This window comes from Rhinopithecus bieti, unplaced genomic scaffold, assembly GCF_001698545.2.
Source record: "Rhinopithecus bieti isolate Rb0 unplaced genomic scaffold, ASM169854v2 scaffold_3062, whole genome shotgun sequence".
Taxonomy (NCBI): domain Eukaryota; kingdom Metazoa; phylum Chordata; class Mammalia; order Primates; family Cercopithecidae; genus Rhinopithecus; species Rhinopithecus bieti.
In genome coordinates, this window is record NW_016804432.1 from 2,484,156 (window position 1) to 2,501,214 (window position 17,059).

At 38.6% G+C, this 17,059-nt stretch overlaps 1 protein-coding gene across 1 annotated transcript in view; it reads right to left on the minus strand.

Annotated features, from left to right (window-relative positions):
* The window catches only part of OSBPL6 (oxysterol binding protein like 6), a 206,852-nt gene that overhangs the window by 56,903 nt on the left and 132,890 nt on the right, over positions 1-17,059 (minus strand). The window contains exons 4-9 of the mRNA XM_017868256.1: positions 13,677-13,769; positions 9,601-9,723; positions 6,378-6,431; positions 5,237-5,350; positions 4,951-5,121; positions 1,528-1,660 (exon numbers count right to left, since the gene is read on the minus strand). Of these exons, the coding sequence (XP_017723745.1) occupies positions 1,528-1,660; positions 4,951-5,121; positions 5,237-5,350; positions 6,378-6,431; positions 9,601-9,723; positions 13,677-13,769 (688 nt within the window). The remainder of the gene's footprint in view (positions 1-1,527; positions 1,661-4,950; positions 5,122-5,236; positions 5,351-6,377; positions 6,432-9,600; positions 9,724-13,676; positions 13,770-17,059) is intronic.

A 17,059-nucleotide genomic window follows, 5' to 3' on the forward strand; every position in this document is an offset into this window, starting at 1 on the left:
AAAAAAAAATTGAGTTACTTTTCTTATTTTTGTGGTCAGTTACTAAAATTTTCATTTCGAGCTTTCTATCTAGCAAATATTACATTCATACTCTCTAATAATTGTGATTATTCTATATAAATGGTGCTATATAAGCACAGAAATCTGGAATTGGGGCTGAAAACCATCAAAATTATATCCACCTTTTTTCTAACAGAATGAAAACAGAAGTTTGTGAACAGTTCAATTTAAGGCCAAGGACCCAAATTAAGGGTAAGGAGACATCAATTTAGATTTTTCAGTTGTAGTTTCCTTATCTGTCAGTGGTGATAGTAGTATTTAGCTCTCCTACCTGCTTACTGAGATGATAGATGAGAAAGTTCTATGAAAGCCAGAAATGGTCTGTAAGGAATACTTATTGTGTGTGTCTCATCACCCTGCTACAGCCTTCATATGGACCATGCTACATCATTCTTTGTCACTTCTATTATTTACAATAAGAAAGAGAGGAAATCATACTTTCACATAAAGTCTGCGATGTGGGTATCTCAGAAAGCTGATAAAAATGACAAAAAATGCTGCATACTTTGAGTCCACATGCTAGTAGAATAAGAAAAAATTCTTTTGGTTGGAGCACTAACATAGATTACCAAATTTTAATTTTTTTAAGTGAGAACACAAAAAAGTGACCTAATATCTGCTTTTATTATAATTTTATAAGGAAAAATAATCTGGAAAAAAACAGGCCCAATATCATCTTAGGATCATCTAAAAAAATAAACTAATTGAGACTTATTAAACACTCTCTGCATTGCCCTTGTTTTTCTCAGTTTTGAAGGTCAAATGAAAACTCTCATAGAATGGAAATGGTCTGTACATCAAGTTTGAACCATTGTGCTCTGGCTAATTACGAGGGAGGTAAAGGTAAGAAGAGATGAAGAGGCTCAGAGATGGCAGCGTGAGGGAATCAGGTATTGGCTCAGAATATTGAATCACTGATCCATAGTGGAGCACACTAAAAGGTAACTGTGGATATAAGATGCAGCATTTCACAACTTTGCCATTTATTGCCGAGTTGACATACACCTGCTCCATGCACAAGACAGAGCAGCAGAGAAGGCAGCTGTGGAAGTGACCTAGTGAGGAAGACAGAGCAGTGATTCTGGGGCCGTGGGCAACATAGGCTCTCCTCGGGGGTTGCTCTTCTGTGTGACTGCCCCAGGTTCCAGAGCTAAAGAAGCCAGAAGGAACTGGTGAAGAGACAAGGAGAGAAGGCTGAAGTGGGTAGAAGTCAGGGGGAAGGCAAGAACCACATTCAACTGCTGTGAGGGTGCAGGAGAACTGGCAGGTAAGAAGCCCGAGTCATGGCAGAGAGAAGGAGCTGGTGCATAAAGATAAGAACAAGGAGGAGAAAAAGTAAGAGCAAGGAAAGGTCAAGGCGATCAAGACAATCAGGGTCAAAGATGTAGCACTCATAATTCACCTCGTTAGGTTTTGTTTCTTGTTTGGTTTTGGCTTACTCTCAGGCCACACAGGGAAAGAACTAACCTTCCGCACACCTGTCCATCTCTTCCGAGTCCTGTAACCAGGCTGCCACTTTACTCTGGCCAGTCGTGCAGGTTGCAGGGAGGCTATTGCTGCATGGTAAAGGGGACTGCCATGGAAAGCTGTTTGGTTGCATCTACGGCAAACAAAGTATGGTTATGAAACAGTACATTTCAATGATTAAAAAAATACAAGTATCCTCAAGCCGTATTAACAAAGAAAGGAAGAAAATGCACCCTCAAAACATGGAAGAAGCTTCTTGGCTTAATGTGGTTTGTGCTTAGTGAGGGCGACATTCCTAAACAACAACCTCTCGTTAAGTTGCCATCTCCATCATTCAGTGAAGGACAACATTTAAGTGTGTTGTATCTCATAGTCACAAGGACCTGCCAACTCAAATTCCCAGTAATTTTTAATCACTCAGTAAGTTGTATTTGCAGTGTCCTTACGGCAGTACTCTCAACTCATGATTTAAGTCTTTCCTTTCCAAAAGGTTTCTGCACCCTTATGACCACTCAAGGTCTCCTCAACCACATGTGATTCTTAAATACATTATCCACCAGTAAGCAACCTTGCAATGCCTTGAATTCATATTGAAAATTATTTATAAAAAGACAGTCTTGGCAAGTTATTATCCATAGCTTTCCATTAAAGTTATTATCTATAGACTTTTCATTAAAAGATTTTATGTGAAATAAGTGAAAATTGTATTAAGTATAGAGATACTAACGTGACTGCAGGAAACAGTGAAAAAAGAAGAAACATTTCTTAAAAAACTGAAATAATTTTAAAACTTTATAGTTGACTTTAATATTCAACTACAACTGAATTGTGTCTCTTCTAAATCATTACAAACTGAATGACGCACATTCTTAGCAAACCCAGGCTTATTTATTCCCCACAGAGGGGCACAAACCAATTAACATTCAGGAGTCTCATAATTTGATATGTAGAAGGCAGGCAAAGTGATAAAAAGCTCTTTTTACTCTTTATTGCATTTTGATAAATGTAATGGAAATCTTTCACTGAGTAGATCTTAGAGGTATGTCATTAACCAGAGTAATAGATCTGTTTTGAAAACCAGAGCTGAAGAAGTTTCTTATTTCAAGTCAAACAGTGGGGAGGATTTGATTTTAGTCTTCCATTCTCAGATATCACCCAAGTTATTTAATAAATAAGGGACGAAAACAACATATTTTCATCAATAAATTTAATAAATATTTTAATAAATTTAATACATAGGAGATAAAAATAATATATTTTCATCAATACTCTGTGCCAATGATGTAGGCAAAAGCTGGATGAACCAAAGAATAAAAAATGTATATTTTTTAAAGATCTATTTGGAATACATTTCTCATTTAATGTGGACTAAATCTAGGATTCAGTCTGCCCTCTGGTGAGAACACAGGAGGCCAAAGAAACTCGGCACTATCTTGGGCATCTGTAAGTTCCCAACCTTCCTGATGCCCTGACCAGATGGTTCGCTCCCTTTCTTATTTCTGAACTGGTTGGTATTAGGGTTAATCCAAAACCCTATTCCTAGAAAAAAGATAATTAAACAGTCCTTGGCAAGGCTGCAACCAGAATGGAATAATGTGAGGTTTAAGGCTAGGTGTGTAATCTGGTCTGTAATCCCAGCACTTTGGGAGGCCGAGGTGGGCAGATCACTTGAGGTCAGGAGTTTGAGACCAGCATGGCCAACATGGTGAAACCCTGTCTCTACTAAAAATGAGCTGGGTGTGGTGGTAGGTGCCTGTAATCCCAGCTTACTCAGAAGGCTGAGGCAGGTTAATCAACTGAACTCAGGAGGAGGAGGTTGAGGAGGCTGCAGTGAGCCAAAAGCACACCACTGCACTCCAGCCTGGGTGACAGAGTGAGACTGTGTCTCAAATAAATAAATAAATAAATAAATAAATAAATAAATACAAATAAAAAACAGAAAAAAAATAAATAATGTAAGGTTTGAGATAATTTTAACATAGTTAATAGGATCTAATGAAAATTGCCATTAAAATAACAAAAACTGAATATAGTAATGTTTCATTTAATCTGATTTGGTTAGTACTGCAATTACTCTAGGAGGTTTTCCAGTGGTTTGCAAAGGACACTTGGACCTATGTATGACATACATTCCTGTGTAAGCAAATAAAGAAAAGCAGAGTCTTCACTGGAATATTCTTGAACACAACATACTGTGGCAGCCAGCTTCCTCACCCTCTCTGCCCTCAATTTCAGGTGCTGAGTGTAAAGCTGGCGCACCCCTGCACAGTGCAGTAGGGCTAGGTTTCAGGAAACTTAATCATTGAATCAAAGGCAGAAACAGCTGTTTTCATGTCTGTTGACTTAACCTTGATTTTTTTTTAACAAACAACATCTCTTGCTTTTCATCAACACAGAAGTGAACTCTTATTTCAGCCCAGAGAACAAGGTCAGCCTCCCATTAGTCTGGCACCTGGTCAAAATAGAAAGGGCACTGATTTTGGAAACAGACATGGACTTGGATCCTGGCTCAGCTGTTTAATGGCTATGTCACTTCTGGACAAATTTTTTCCTGTCTCTAAACTTTGGTTATTTGAAAGATTAGAGAGGAATGAGTGCCAAATGCTTAACACAGTGCCTGATCACTTAAATAGGCTACTACTTATACTACTGTCACATTCTTGAGCTCACATGCAATAACTTCATGGGGAAATTTCATAGCTTCTCATGTATGTATTATAGGTCAAGATACAAAGCAAGTTTCATTTTCAAGATTTTGAGATCTTCTTATTACCATCCAGGAAGACATCTGATTTCTGAATGTTGATTAAATAAATGTTAACTTACTTCCTAGTATTCCTACAAAGCCACATAAAGTCAGAAGGTAGTCCATTCATAAAATGGAAAAATAACTGCTAATTCTCTTGGTGATCCACATTTCTGCCTAATTTACACTTGCAATTAACTTTCATGCCAAATGTCACTGCTGTCTTCTGAGTGTTAGTTTACAAAGCAAACCTCCTCTTTCTGGTTTTCCCAAATGAGACTCAGTTATGCATTTGCATAATTTTCTTTTTTTAAAATTTTATTTATTTTTTTTAAGACGCAGTCTTGCTCTATTGCCCAGGCTGTTCAGTAGTGGCACAATCGTGGCTCACTGCAACCTCCGCCTCCCAGGTTCAAGCAATTTTTGTGCCTCAGCCTCCCGAGTAGTTGGGATTACAGGTGTGCACCATCACATCTGACTAATTTTTGTGTTTTTAGTAGAGATGGGGTTTTCACCATGTTGCCCAGGCTGGTCTCGAACTCCTGGCCATCAGGTGATCACCCCCGCCTTGGCCTCCCAAAGTGCTGGGATTACAGGCGTGAGCCACCGTGCCTGGCCAAAATTTGCATAATTTTCTAAGCAATTTTCAGGCTGGTTTTTATAGAACAAAATCATACCTTTCCATCCACTACAGAAACATTAGCAGCTGGTGAGGATTCAGCTGTGGAAGTTGAAGGAAATATGTGAAAACTAGCATCTCTTGGTGATCTCACAATTTCATTCTGACGATACAACCGATGATGTCGCAGTTTGGATACCCATGCATCAAACCAGTCCTGGGATTTCACCTAAAACAATGAACAAGTGGAGAAAGTAATTGTAAAATCACTCTCCTGTCTACCACTGGTGTAGCAAATGGTTTCCCCTGATAATGGCAGAGAAACTGTTGAAAAGTGATTTCACCTTCAAATGATAGATGTGCTCTTCTGTGTCAAGGTCTATTCTTCGAGCTTTCTTTTTAATTGACATGACTGACAGTCCGACATCTATGCTCCCGTGGACCTTTCCTTTTTGAATCTGAAATCAAAAGACTAGTAAATAGGCTGAAAGGATATATGATTTGATGTTTCTGTACTGGATTTAAGTGAACTCAAGGTAATCTTTAACTTATCTATGGGAAGTGGAATACTACATATAACTCCTTAACAAACAGAAAATAGTTAAGGTTCTATGGATTAGGTTCTAGGATAGTTGATGTTGAAATGACTTCACACCAATTTTTATAAATAAGACTATTCATCTTATTCCTGTCTTGGCATAGAATGTAATGCTAATTCTTCATAATTCTAGATTGCACAGCTTATATTCTCCCATCTTTAGTGGTCCTAAAATAACTGCGGTCAATCTTTGACCTATAACACAGAACATCCCTGAGTAATCAGCTGGCAGACAGCTGCTGAGGCAGAATGGGGCAGCTGGGACCAGAAAACAGGGAGCAGTCGGCTCTTCCTTCTGGCTGCTCCTCTGATCAAGGACATAGCTGATTCAATGGCAGAGATGGGGACAAAACTGAAACCTGAGACTTCTGTTACTTCCCCTACACCACAATGATGAAGGAAGGAATTTTCCAGTGTTACATGCAAACTACTCCTTTGTATACTAAATAAAAACAATTTGGAATAATTTTTGTGAATTGGGATCTCCAAGATAAAAAGACGTATGATGTAGAAATAAGATTTGTAAGATAGTTTTTAAAAGGACATTGACAAGAACAAAGCAGCACACATAAAGCAGAGTTTATTGGGAGATGCAGGAAAAAAGCCCATTTGGGTTTTCTCTCCAAGTGACAGAAGGTGATTTTACTCATGCGTCACTTTTAAGGTTTAAGCTTCTGTTTTTAATAACACATATCAAAATAGTTAAATCTTCATGCACTAGGTTGAAACACTTTAGAACAAGGAGGTTTGGGAGCTTGTGAAATCTTACAGGCCCAGACATGCACAAAGCTGGTAACTATGGCACAAGGCTTGTACAATTACAGTGTTTAGTCACTTCAAGCAGAATTCAAAATCAATCTTTGAAACATGTCCTGTGTGCTACTTACATCAAGTGGTGCCTTTGAATACTTTAACATTCCATTATCCAGGACAAAAAAACGCTGCAAGAACCAAACACCCCCAGTTACTGTCTATATTTTGAATTATATAAAACATTCACAAATGTGGGTCTAATGTTGCTTGGCATTTATTAATCAATATGTTTGATCATTTTAATGTATCTGGATTCAGTGCATTTGGCCACAGTCAGTCACATTAAATGGCAAGGAGATAAGAGCTCTAGTTCCATACTGTTAACCATCAAGATTCTTTTATACATAATCCAATGGGGATGGACTCTTTTCACCATGATTTTTCTTAACAGAGAAGGAATCTGAGGACCTGAAGCTACAATCCTCTGAATGAACCACATTGGGATGTTTTTCAAAGTGAGAAATGATCACAGTGACTATATAAGGAGCTCTATACAGGTCTACAGGGAATTTTTCACCGTGAACGTACTCCTGAATTTTCCCTGGATACCACAGATAATTCCTGAAAATGTTCATGTCCATTACAGAAGCCAATGGACTGAATCTATGAATAATGAATTATCTGGAAAATTTAAGTGGGCTTAGCAATATGCTTGCATCTCTACTTAGCAAATGTTTGCATTCTACCATTAATCAAAGAGGTTGAAAATAATTTCTGAACTACATTAAGGGTAAAAAAAGAGAGGTTTTTGGCAATTTTTGTCTCCTCCAAGATAATCCTAGTCCAGTCTGATTGGATTTGCCCATTTTTGCTCTACAAACACTCAGGAACTCTCAGCTGTTGATTTTTCTTCCATGGGCAAGTCACAAGAGAACAAACAGTTCCCAGGGCCCGGTCAAAGAATGGGTCCTGTGCCCTCTAGTTCTACAGATGCAAGGAATCTTTCTGCTCCTGGAAAATTACTCTGCTGGAAAGTTTGTATGTGATTTGGAACCTCTTAGCTGCTGAGACGGCAGGTAGTCAGGACCCGGGATCTGCTTCTGTGAGTACAGTGAGTGGCCTTCTATGAGTTCTACACAGAGCATCCCTGTGAGTTCTGCATAGGACTCACAGAAGGTCACTGTAACCCCTTTGTTTCAGGTTCTGCAGGACAACAAGTAAGCACCGGAAAAAAGTCTCTACAGTTGAAAAACACTTGATTAAAATCAGTCGCCCTTAACTTGGTCAATCAAATGGGCTGACATCTGAATAAACACATGGTGGTTGCAGAGATCAGGAGAAAAGACAACAATGCAAAGCAGGCCTTCCTGTTATTTATGTAGCAAAATGTTCAAAGGCACGGTCTAGAAAGTTGCTGCCAAACCACAGCCGGTTTTGCTGAAACATGGACTGAAAGTGCTAAATTAAAGTTAGCAATTCATACAAAATTTGTTTCTTTGACCGCTTTTTCCTGTGTTTCCATGTCTGTCTATCAAAGAATTTCAGCAGAGATCACTTATAGCATATCATAAGGAAAGGAATTAGCAAGGCCATCAATTTGGGGAAACACAAAGGGGTAAGGTCAGAATGAAAGGCAACGGAGAACTTAGGAAGGAGGATGGCCAGTTGGCGAAAATCTCAGGAAGAACAACAGTGAGGACAAGTCCTTGGCCCTATGATAATACTATGGGTTCAGGAAAGATAGTTTCTGACAAGGAAGAAGGCACTTTCACAGACAGGGGACCGGGGCAACATTTCCCATGTGTTCGTTTTTAAGTCTTTCCCTTAAAACACATAAAATGTTTCCTCAAGGAAGTTAACATACACAACCTCCCTGCATTGAGCCAATGGGCAACCACCACTGGCCATTTGGGCCAATAAATTTATCTGCCCTGAGATGAAATCCACGTGCAGATGTGCCAAGTATATAGATTTATTCTTCCACTGATTTCAAAGAGGATACTGGGTGGCCCACTAAAGAGTTTAAACTGACGCGGTGGCTCACGCCTGTTAATCCCAGCACTTTGGGAGGCTAAGGCAGGCAGATCATGAGGTCAGGAGTTTGAGACCAGCCTGGTCAATATGGTGAAATCCCACCTCTACTAAAAATACCACAGGAAAAAAAAAAATTAGCCAAGCATTGTCGCGTGCGCCTGTAGTCCCAGCTATTCGGGAGGGAGGCTGAGGCAGAAGAATCGCTTGAACCCGAGAGGTGGAGGTTGCAACGAGCTGTGATTGCACCACTGCACTCCAGCCTGGGTGACGGAGTGAGATTCTGTCTCAAAAAAAGAAAAAAAAAAGAGTTTAAACTGAAAATATCTGGCAACTTTCTCCTCCTTAGTATGACAGAATCCTTGCTACTTGGGTAATGGTAAAATGCAGTAAAAAATATTTTCTCCATCATTAAAACTGAGAGATAGGATAAGGATATTGCGAGGAAGGAAAGGAATAAACTGCAGACTTTAAAGAGCAGTAACAAACTTCTGGGATCAGTGATTTTCCAGCTGTAGTTTGTACTGGTAACAATAATTCTAGGAATTTATCCCAAAGAACTAAATAGAAGTCCATGTGTAAGGATATTCATCACATCACGATAGTAAAAAATGAGGCATATGTTACATATCCAGCAAGAGGGAATTAGTTCGATAGCAGTGGGATATATAATATAGATCCATCCAAAGTGATACATGCATGCATTTAAAATACCTCATATTTCAAAGAGTATTTAATGAGAACTTATCTATACTAATTTAAGTAAAAAAAGTAAATCAGACAACAATATATACAAACTGGATTTTAAATATCACATATTTTTTTCCCTCCATATGTATATTCCAGATCTCTGTCTCTGTTAAGTATAATAGACTACAATCCATGTGGTTAAAATAAGGCCTTAAAAGTTAGTTTTATGGCTGGGTGTGGTGGCTCACACCTGTAAACCCAGGACTTTGGGAGGCTGAGGTGGGCAGATCACTTGGGGCCAGGAGTTCAAGACCAGCCTGGCCAATAAGCTAAAACCCTGTCTCTACTAAAAATAAAAAAATTAGCCAGGCATGGAGGCGTGCACCTGTAGTCCCAGCTACTCAGCAGGATGAAGTGGAAGAATCACTTGAACCTGTGAGGTGGAGCTGCAGTGAGCTGAGATCATGCCACTGCACTCCAGCCTGGGTAACAGAGCAAGACTCTTGTCTCAAAAAAAAGGAAAAAAAGCTAGTTTTACGCATAGAGTCATATTCTTAGTTTCCCACCTCATGATAGCAAATAAGATCTTCTTTATTTATGAAGACGATCTGAACCTGAATATGATAAAAATGTTACCTTGTGCCAGCCTTTTAAAGGCCATTTTCTTTTCTTCAGCATAAAGCCCTCATGTTTGTCTGGTTTCTGGACATTGGTTTGGCCTATTTTCAGCCCTTCTATAATTTCCCAGCTGTCAGCTTCCTGAGAGAAAAGAAGAGAAACAAATCACATTTCTCAGTGCCTGATGACACACTTAAAGCAGATTCTTAAGTAGAAGTTGCTTTTGAAGCAGTACTAGGCCCACCAGAAACAAATATGAACAACATTCTGGAGCAAATTCTAACATCAAACACAGCTATGCACTTTTAACTGAAGTTAAAAAGAGCTTCCCAGGTAGACCTAGAGGTAAGTGGGGTCCATCAGAGACTCAGTGGAGCCACCTTGTCTGTTTGGGGTAGGATGGAAATTCGATTGCCTGTACTTAGAATGTTTAAAATGCATTTTTCCAGACAGTGAATCCCCGGGCACAGAGGCATTTTAAAGTTTCAAAATAAGACTATTTTGATGACAAATGTTCAATTAGTGCGCAGACCTCGCTTTCTGTGTAGAAATGGAAAGGCTGCTGTTGTCTCAAGTGGCTTGGAACCTGCTTTTAACGGGGGATAACAGCACTGTGGTCACAGTTGCTCTCGGGAAGGCTTGCGTGCATTCCAAAGCGCACATAAGACACCTGCTCACCAAAGACACACCAAAGAACTTCGTGCTTTCAAAGATATACATGCCCCTGGGAGCCTCTGGGTTGCATTTCTTAGTACTGAAATGCAATTCAACAAGTTAGCACTGTTTATGAATAATGTTTAGAATAATAGGAGAAACCAGTAGGCTCTTATAAAAAGTCTAATGCCTGTGGCTTTTGACTCACACAGAAAGGTAGATGACCACTATATTCCACAAAATAATCTCCATCTATGTGTAAATATATTCATTAGAGCTCTCTCTCTGTTCTTAGAGAGATATCCACCATATTTAGTGGCACTTCTATTTTCAGTAGCTCCATCCATGGATAGTATCTCTAGAAGAATAATATTTGTATTTCTGGCTAGATTTATTTGGAAGTTGGTGTTCATCTTTGATTGACTCTGTGTGTGTGTGTGTGGATGATGAAGAATATTCTGTATAACTTGTGAACATGGAAACATTTAATAAGTGCAGAGCTTTGCAAGTTTTCTTCTGACTAAACTCAGATTGTAGTAATGGCTATTAACTACTAATTTCTTTTTTAAAATTTTTATTTTGTATTTCAATGGGTTTTGGGGGAGCAGGTGGTGTTTGGTTACATGAATAAGTTCTTTAGTGGTGATTTCTGAGATTCTGGTGCACCCATCACCCAAGCAGTATACACTATACCCAATGTGTCCGTCTTTTATCCCTCGCCACCCCCCACCCTTTCCCCCAGAGTCCCCAAAGTCCAATGTATCATTCTTATGTACGGCTACTAATTTCTATCACAGTGTTTTTTTCTTCTCTGGGAGTTTAACTTCAGAAGGGGGAAGAAAAGAGATAAGATAGAAAGGCAAAAAGTTAAAATGTATTTCTTAAACATGGATGTGACAGCTTTGAGCAAATAATTTTATTCAGTCTGATGCAATATTACTAAGTCCAGTAAAAGAAAGAGAAAAGAGTCCTACTATAGTTCTCACAATTAAATAGGCTGTCAAACTGACAGAGGCAAAAGATAAAACCAGAGCAGACAATGTTCCCCCTATTTCAATTATAAATGCTGTGGATAATGTTACAAATAAAGTGTATAAGAATGAAACAACTCATCTCAGTACAAAATAGAACCTTCTATGTTCTATTTTCCATTATGTTAAAATTTCTCCCTCTATGCTTAGCAGACTAGGACTATCTTAAGAAAACTAAAATTATTTTCTGAAAATTGAAGCATTTGTTTTTGTAATTTCAGTTGATATTTTTTCTGCTTAAAAGTCTCCAATTTTCCTGGGTTTACTTATAACAGAAACAGAGCTAAAAGCCATAATGTGATCATGTCAGTACTTGACGTGTCAGATATATACATATTATGGGTATTATAAGTTTTAAAAATACTTTTACCCTAATAACAATAAATAAGAACAGACAGTAATGCCATAATTGCCCAAGTTTTTTCATTTGGAAAAAATAGAGACATTTCCTTTCTGAAGGTAAACTGTATGTGCACACGTGTGCAGATGTATGCTGGTGTGTGTGGGTACATGAAAAGGCTTTAGCAGGTGAATGCATCAAGCTTAGGATTGGAACAAATCCTGATCAGGACAATGTGTACTTCAAAAAAAAAAATTCTTCCACTACTAACCAGTGCCCAGGAAGCCCATCTCTCAAAGGGGCTGAGAGATGGTGAGATGCGATGGTATCTGGGTTAGATATGGCCCTCTGATTTCATGAGGCCCCAAGAGATGTGGTGTCTACTGACACAGAAACACAACCAGGGTTTAGTAGTCCTACAGCAAGATCTAAATGGGCAACAACATGGAGAAGTAATGGGAAGTAGATGCTGTATGTACCCTACCCAGATCCCTTTATATCAAGCCAGTGGACCCAAGCCCCAGCTGCTGTGAGCTGGGCTAACAACCACCTCCTTCTAGGAAGAATTGCTGTTTGACCAAGTCTTCGTGCCTCGAAAATTATGCCATAATTATCAGTAAGTAAAAACAACATTGATATGCACTTCAACGAGTTGGGGGCTAAGTGAGATAATACATGTTCTAATCCAGTGCCTGGCACAAAGTAGGTGCTCAATAAATTTTAGCTACCTTTTTCCATTGCCCTTTTATTTGTTCTCTATTTCCTTTAGCTAACTATAAGAGAGAATTGCTATTTCAAAGAGATTACCAGTTATATTATATTTACCAGGTATACAGTCTCTATTTGCTATTCAAATGGAAGTCAAGACCACTTTTTATCTCTAAGTTATGTTTTATACTTTAATAACTCTCTGCTTTCTGCGGTTTAGCAGTCTATTCTTGTCTGACAGAATAAACTTTATAGCTTGTAATATCTTTACAGTTTAAAGAGGTTCAAGTGTATATATTCCGTAACAGTTGGGTAGCAAAGTGTTCTTTTCTAAAACGATTATGTTTAATATAGAAAAGCAAGGTGTAATGATTGGTTTTACATATTTAGAAATTAACCATCTTTGGGTATAAAGTGCTATTTTTATACTGGAATTCAAAGTCTGTATGCATTCTATTTTCAGAATTTCTCAATAAAGGAGGAAGCCCATTGAAAATCTCAGGGAGGGATGGGCAGGAGTAGGATGGTATCTCTTCAACTTTTCCCTATCATTTTTACGTTTTAGACATATGTGAATTGAATGTTTCCCCAGTCTGAGGAAGAGCAGGCTGAAGGGAGGGGACACTGGCTCCCATGATACAGAAAAGGTCTTATAAATAATCTGCAGTGTTCTCTCATGAGCTCACTGCTAGGAAGACCAGATGTGAGAAGAAGCCTAGAAGCCAGAATATACAACAGCCCCTCCACATAGGTACTGTTCTACCTTGTAGCTCGGGAAGAGCTGACAAGCATTGGTTGTGGAGTTGGACAAATCTAAGTTTGAATTCTTGCTCTGCTATAATCCTTGATAGTTTATTTATTTACTATGGGCAAGTTATGAACTCTCAGTTTCCATATTTGTAAAATGTGATAAATACCTACACTGTGTGGAGCTACTTATAAGAACTATATTAAATGGGATAATATATTTAAATACTTCTCATAGTGTCTGGTGATGCAGTACATGGGCAATAATGGTAGCTGTTATTATTTTTATTGCTGGATGCAGTTTTTTAAATTTTCCATTAGCTGGGCATAGAAATATTTTTTTTACCTCCAACAGGGAAGGCAATAGCTTCTTTTTCCTTCTTCCCTTAAAGAGAATTTTGGACCTTTGTATGTAATCATGCAAATCCTTCTCTGTTCTCTCTTACAAAGGGCAGAGAAACTCTACTCACTGGAAGCAGAAAAAGTGCAAAGAGTTGCCTACAAATGGCATCACAGCTATTTTAGGAAAGTCAGGTATAAAAGTTATTCACAGTTCAACTGGCCCCAGAGCAGGCATCATGCCAGCAGAGAAAGCACCGCTTTCCATCACTGACCTTGGAGAGGGGGACTGGCTCCGGTTCTAGCAATTGCCGACTTACAGAGGGCTCGGTGCTAGAGGAAGCAGTCCTCTCCAGTATGTGAATACTCTGAAAATAAATGGAAACATAGCCCAGGGTTAGACAACTCACTTTTCATGTGAATGTGCATGGGGATGAAATCATACATAACACAGTCAAAACAGTGAGTTATGTTTAAAATGACAAGTTCCTGAAAAGATCAAAGATAGCAGCAACAGTCAGAAAAATATGTCGGCACAGGATTTTCCCCTCCTCTTCTAAAATTGCTGCTGAACTGCTGCTGCAATGCTGGTTTCAGTCTTGGAGAGTCAGAGGAATATCTCTTGAAAAATTTTATGATACACAAGAAAACCTACAATTTTATGACGATGACACACCTATTACTTAGACTAATTAGCCTTACATAGAAATATTTGCTCAACTCTCCAACTGGGAATAGCAACAGACAAAAAGAAAGGTCTACCTTAAAAAATCCAGAGGCGGCCAGGCATGGTGGCTCACGCCTATAATCCCAGCACGTTGGGAGGCTGGGGCAGACGGATCACCTGAGGTCAGGAGTTTGAGACCAACCTGGCCAACATGGTGAAACCCTGTCTCTATTAAAAATGCAAAAATTAGCCAGGCTTGGTGGTGGAAGCCCGCAATCGCAGCTACTTGTGAGTCTGAAGCAGGAGAATCACTTGAACCTGGGAGGTGCAGGTTGCAGTGAGCCAAGATTGCACCATGCACTCCAGCCTGGGCAACAAGAAGGAAACTCCATCACAAAAATAAATAAATAAATAAAAATTCAGAGCCTTCACACCCTTCGGTCTCTAAAGTGTCTTACAAAAATGCACAGAGAAGAAAACAATTCACCAAATACTATAAACGGTAGTTGTCTTTTACAAAGAGCATTTATATATTAGCAAGATAAAATTTCAACAGAAAAATGGGTGAAGTACATGAACAAGTAACACATGTAAAACATTTGAAAAGATGTTCGAACTTAGAAATATTAAAAAAAAAATCAATTTTTTTTAACCCATCAGATTCAAGAATGAAGTGGGGTTGGAAGAAAGAAAATGTAAATTAGATATGATCTTTCTAAAGAGGAATTTTGCAATTATATTAAAACCCTTGGGGGAAAAAAAGTACATGCCTTAACCTAAATTACATAAATCTACTCATTAAGAACCACTCACTATCTTGGCACATTATAAAAGCATAAAAGAAGGAAACAAACCTTATTTCATGCACTCTTCAAATACATGTGAACAAAACTTCTCTACTGTAAAGACGACAAAGATTTTTTTTAAAGTTTTTTTTTTTTTTTTCATGCATGAGGTGACTTTTCTAAAAAAGAACGATGGGTAATAAAGATCAAAGATACAAGTGTCACTGTAAAGATCAAAGATACAAGTGTCACTGTATTACAGAGATATAAAATGCTTCCCCCACCAACAAATACATTACCTTATACTTTGAGATAATTTTCTATAGGAAAAAAAGTTTCCAACATAATTTTTAAAATAACCATATAGAAATTACACACTTTAGTAGCAAGCTTCTCCCTCACCATTTACTAGAATAGCAACAAAAAACTTCAGTCAAATAAATAAAGTACAAGATCAGAAACTACCATTGAAATATGCTATTTATTCATTCATAGTTCCATTAATCAACACATCATTATTAGGCACCTACACTGTGCCAGGCACAGATGACAGGGCCACAGAGAACAAAACAGACAAGAGAACTACTCTTATGATGCTTATATTCTAGAAAGAGTTCTTATCATACAAAAGACCAAATAATGTTTAGGACATTTTTGTAAGCCCATGTATTAACCTTGTCTCATGTGGCTACTGCTTTTGCTTACTTTAATCTTCCAGTCAGGTATCTCTGATCTGAGCTTCTCTTTGAGGACTCTCCCCGATCCCCATCCTTTCATGTTGCTGGGCAATAAACCACAGATACATCACCAACTGTTCCCCTGCCTCCAAAAAAACATGCTAAGGAAAACAAAGCCTGGAAAGAAACTTGACCTTAGCAACTATGTAGGCAGGAAATAAAGTAACTAAGCTAGGGAGAGGAAATTAAATCCCCTAACTTCCAAATCAAGCCATAGACATTGAAATCAATGTGGTATATTTAAAGTGTGATAGAAATAAATTTTGCCTCTATAGATACGAGGGGATACGAAAGATGTTGCCAGAATTATGTAGGTCAGAAGGGTTAGCAACCACACAGACCAGGACCCACAACTGCAAAATACCTACCACAGTACCTAGCACAAAGAACACAATATTAGTCTCTTCTCCATTTGATGTTACAAAACAATTTATATTATGGAAGAAAAATAAGAAGTTCAATCATTTCAAATATAGCACAATATATCTAAACCCCAAATTCTGTTGATTTGTCAAAGCCCAGAGAATCATAAAAAACATTTAGTGAGACATAGCAAGTAAATGAATATTTTTAGTATCACTAATGTATGTATTTGTTACTGAAAAAGTTAAAGGACAATTTAGAAAATTACCAGCGGATACCCATTATTGTAATTGTAACTAGCTTCAAAAAATAAGCTATTCCATGTAACCTCCAGGATGACAGCGAAGAAGCCAACAGCTCTTGTAGAAACTTGCCAGCCTTGCATGCGCAGTGGCTCACACCTGTAATCCCAGCACTTTGGGAGGCCAAGGTGGGCGGATCACAAGGTCAGGAGATCGAGACCATCCTGGCTAACACAGTGAAACCCCATCTCTATTAAAAATACAAAAAACTTAGCAGAGCGTGGTGGCGGCTGCCTGTAGTCCCAGCTACCTGGGAGGCTGAGGCAGGAGAATGGCGTGAACCCGGGAGGCGGAGCTTGCAGTGAGCCGAGATCACGCCACTGCACTCCAGCCTGGGCGACAGAGCGAGACGGTCTCAAAACAAACAAACAAACAAAAAACTTGCCAGTCTTGTATTTTTATATTATTAGAACCTATCATTGTCTATTCAATAATAAAAAATTAATCCCCTACCTTGAATTTTCTCCGGACTCATGGTTTTAAAAACTAAAAGCATAACCCTAAAGTTATGTAATTACATACCAAGCAATTTGTTATTTTAAATGAAATATCTAAGTACTTGAGTGTTGTATTTTTTATACTAGCAGCTATAAAGAAGACAGTTTAAACTGACCATACCCAGTACTGGCCTCTAGCTAGATTGAGTGCTCCTTGAAGGTGGGGGACAAGCTCATCTTCATCCTCGACTTCCATCTTCTCTACCCATGATCCACCCCATCCTAGCACAACAATCTGCACACCGAAGCCCATCAAAAATGCAGGGAATTTGTTAGTGCTAATTGGCAGAGAACACTCCTTCAGCAA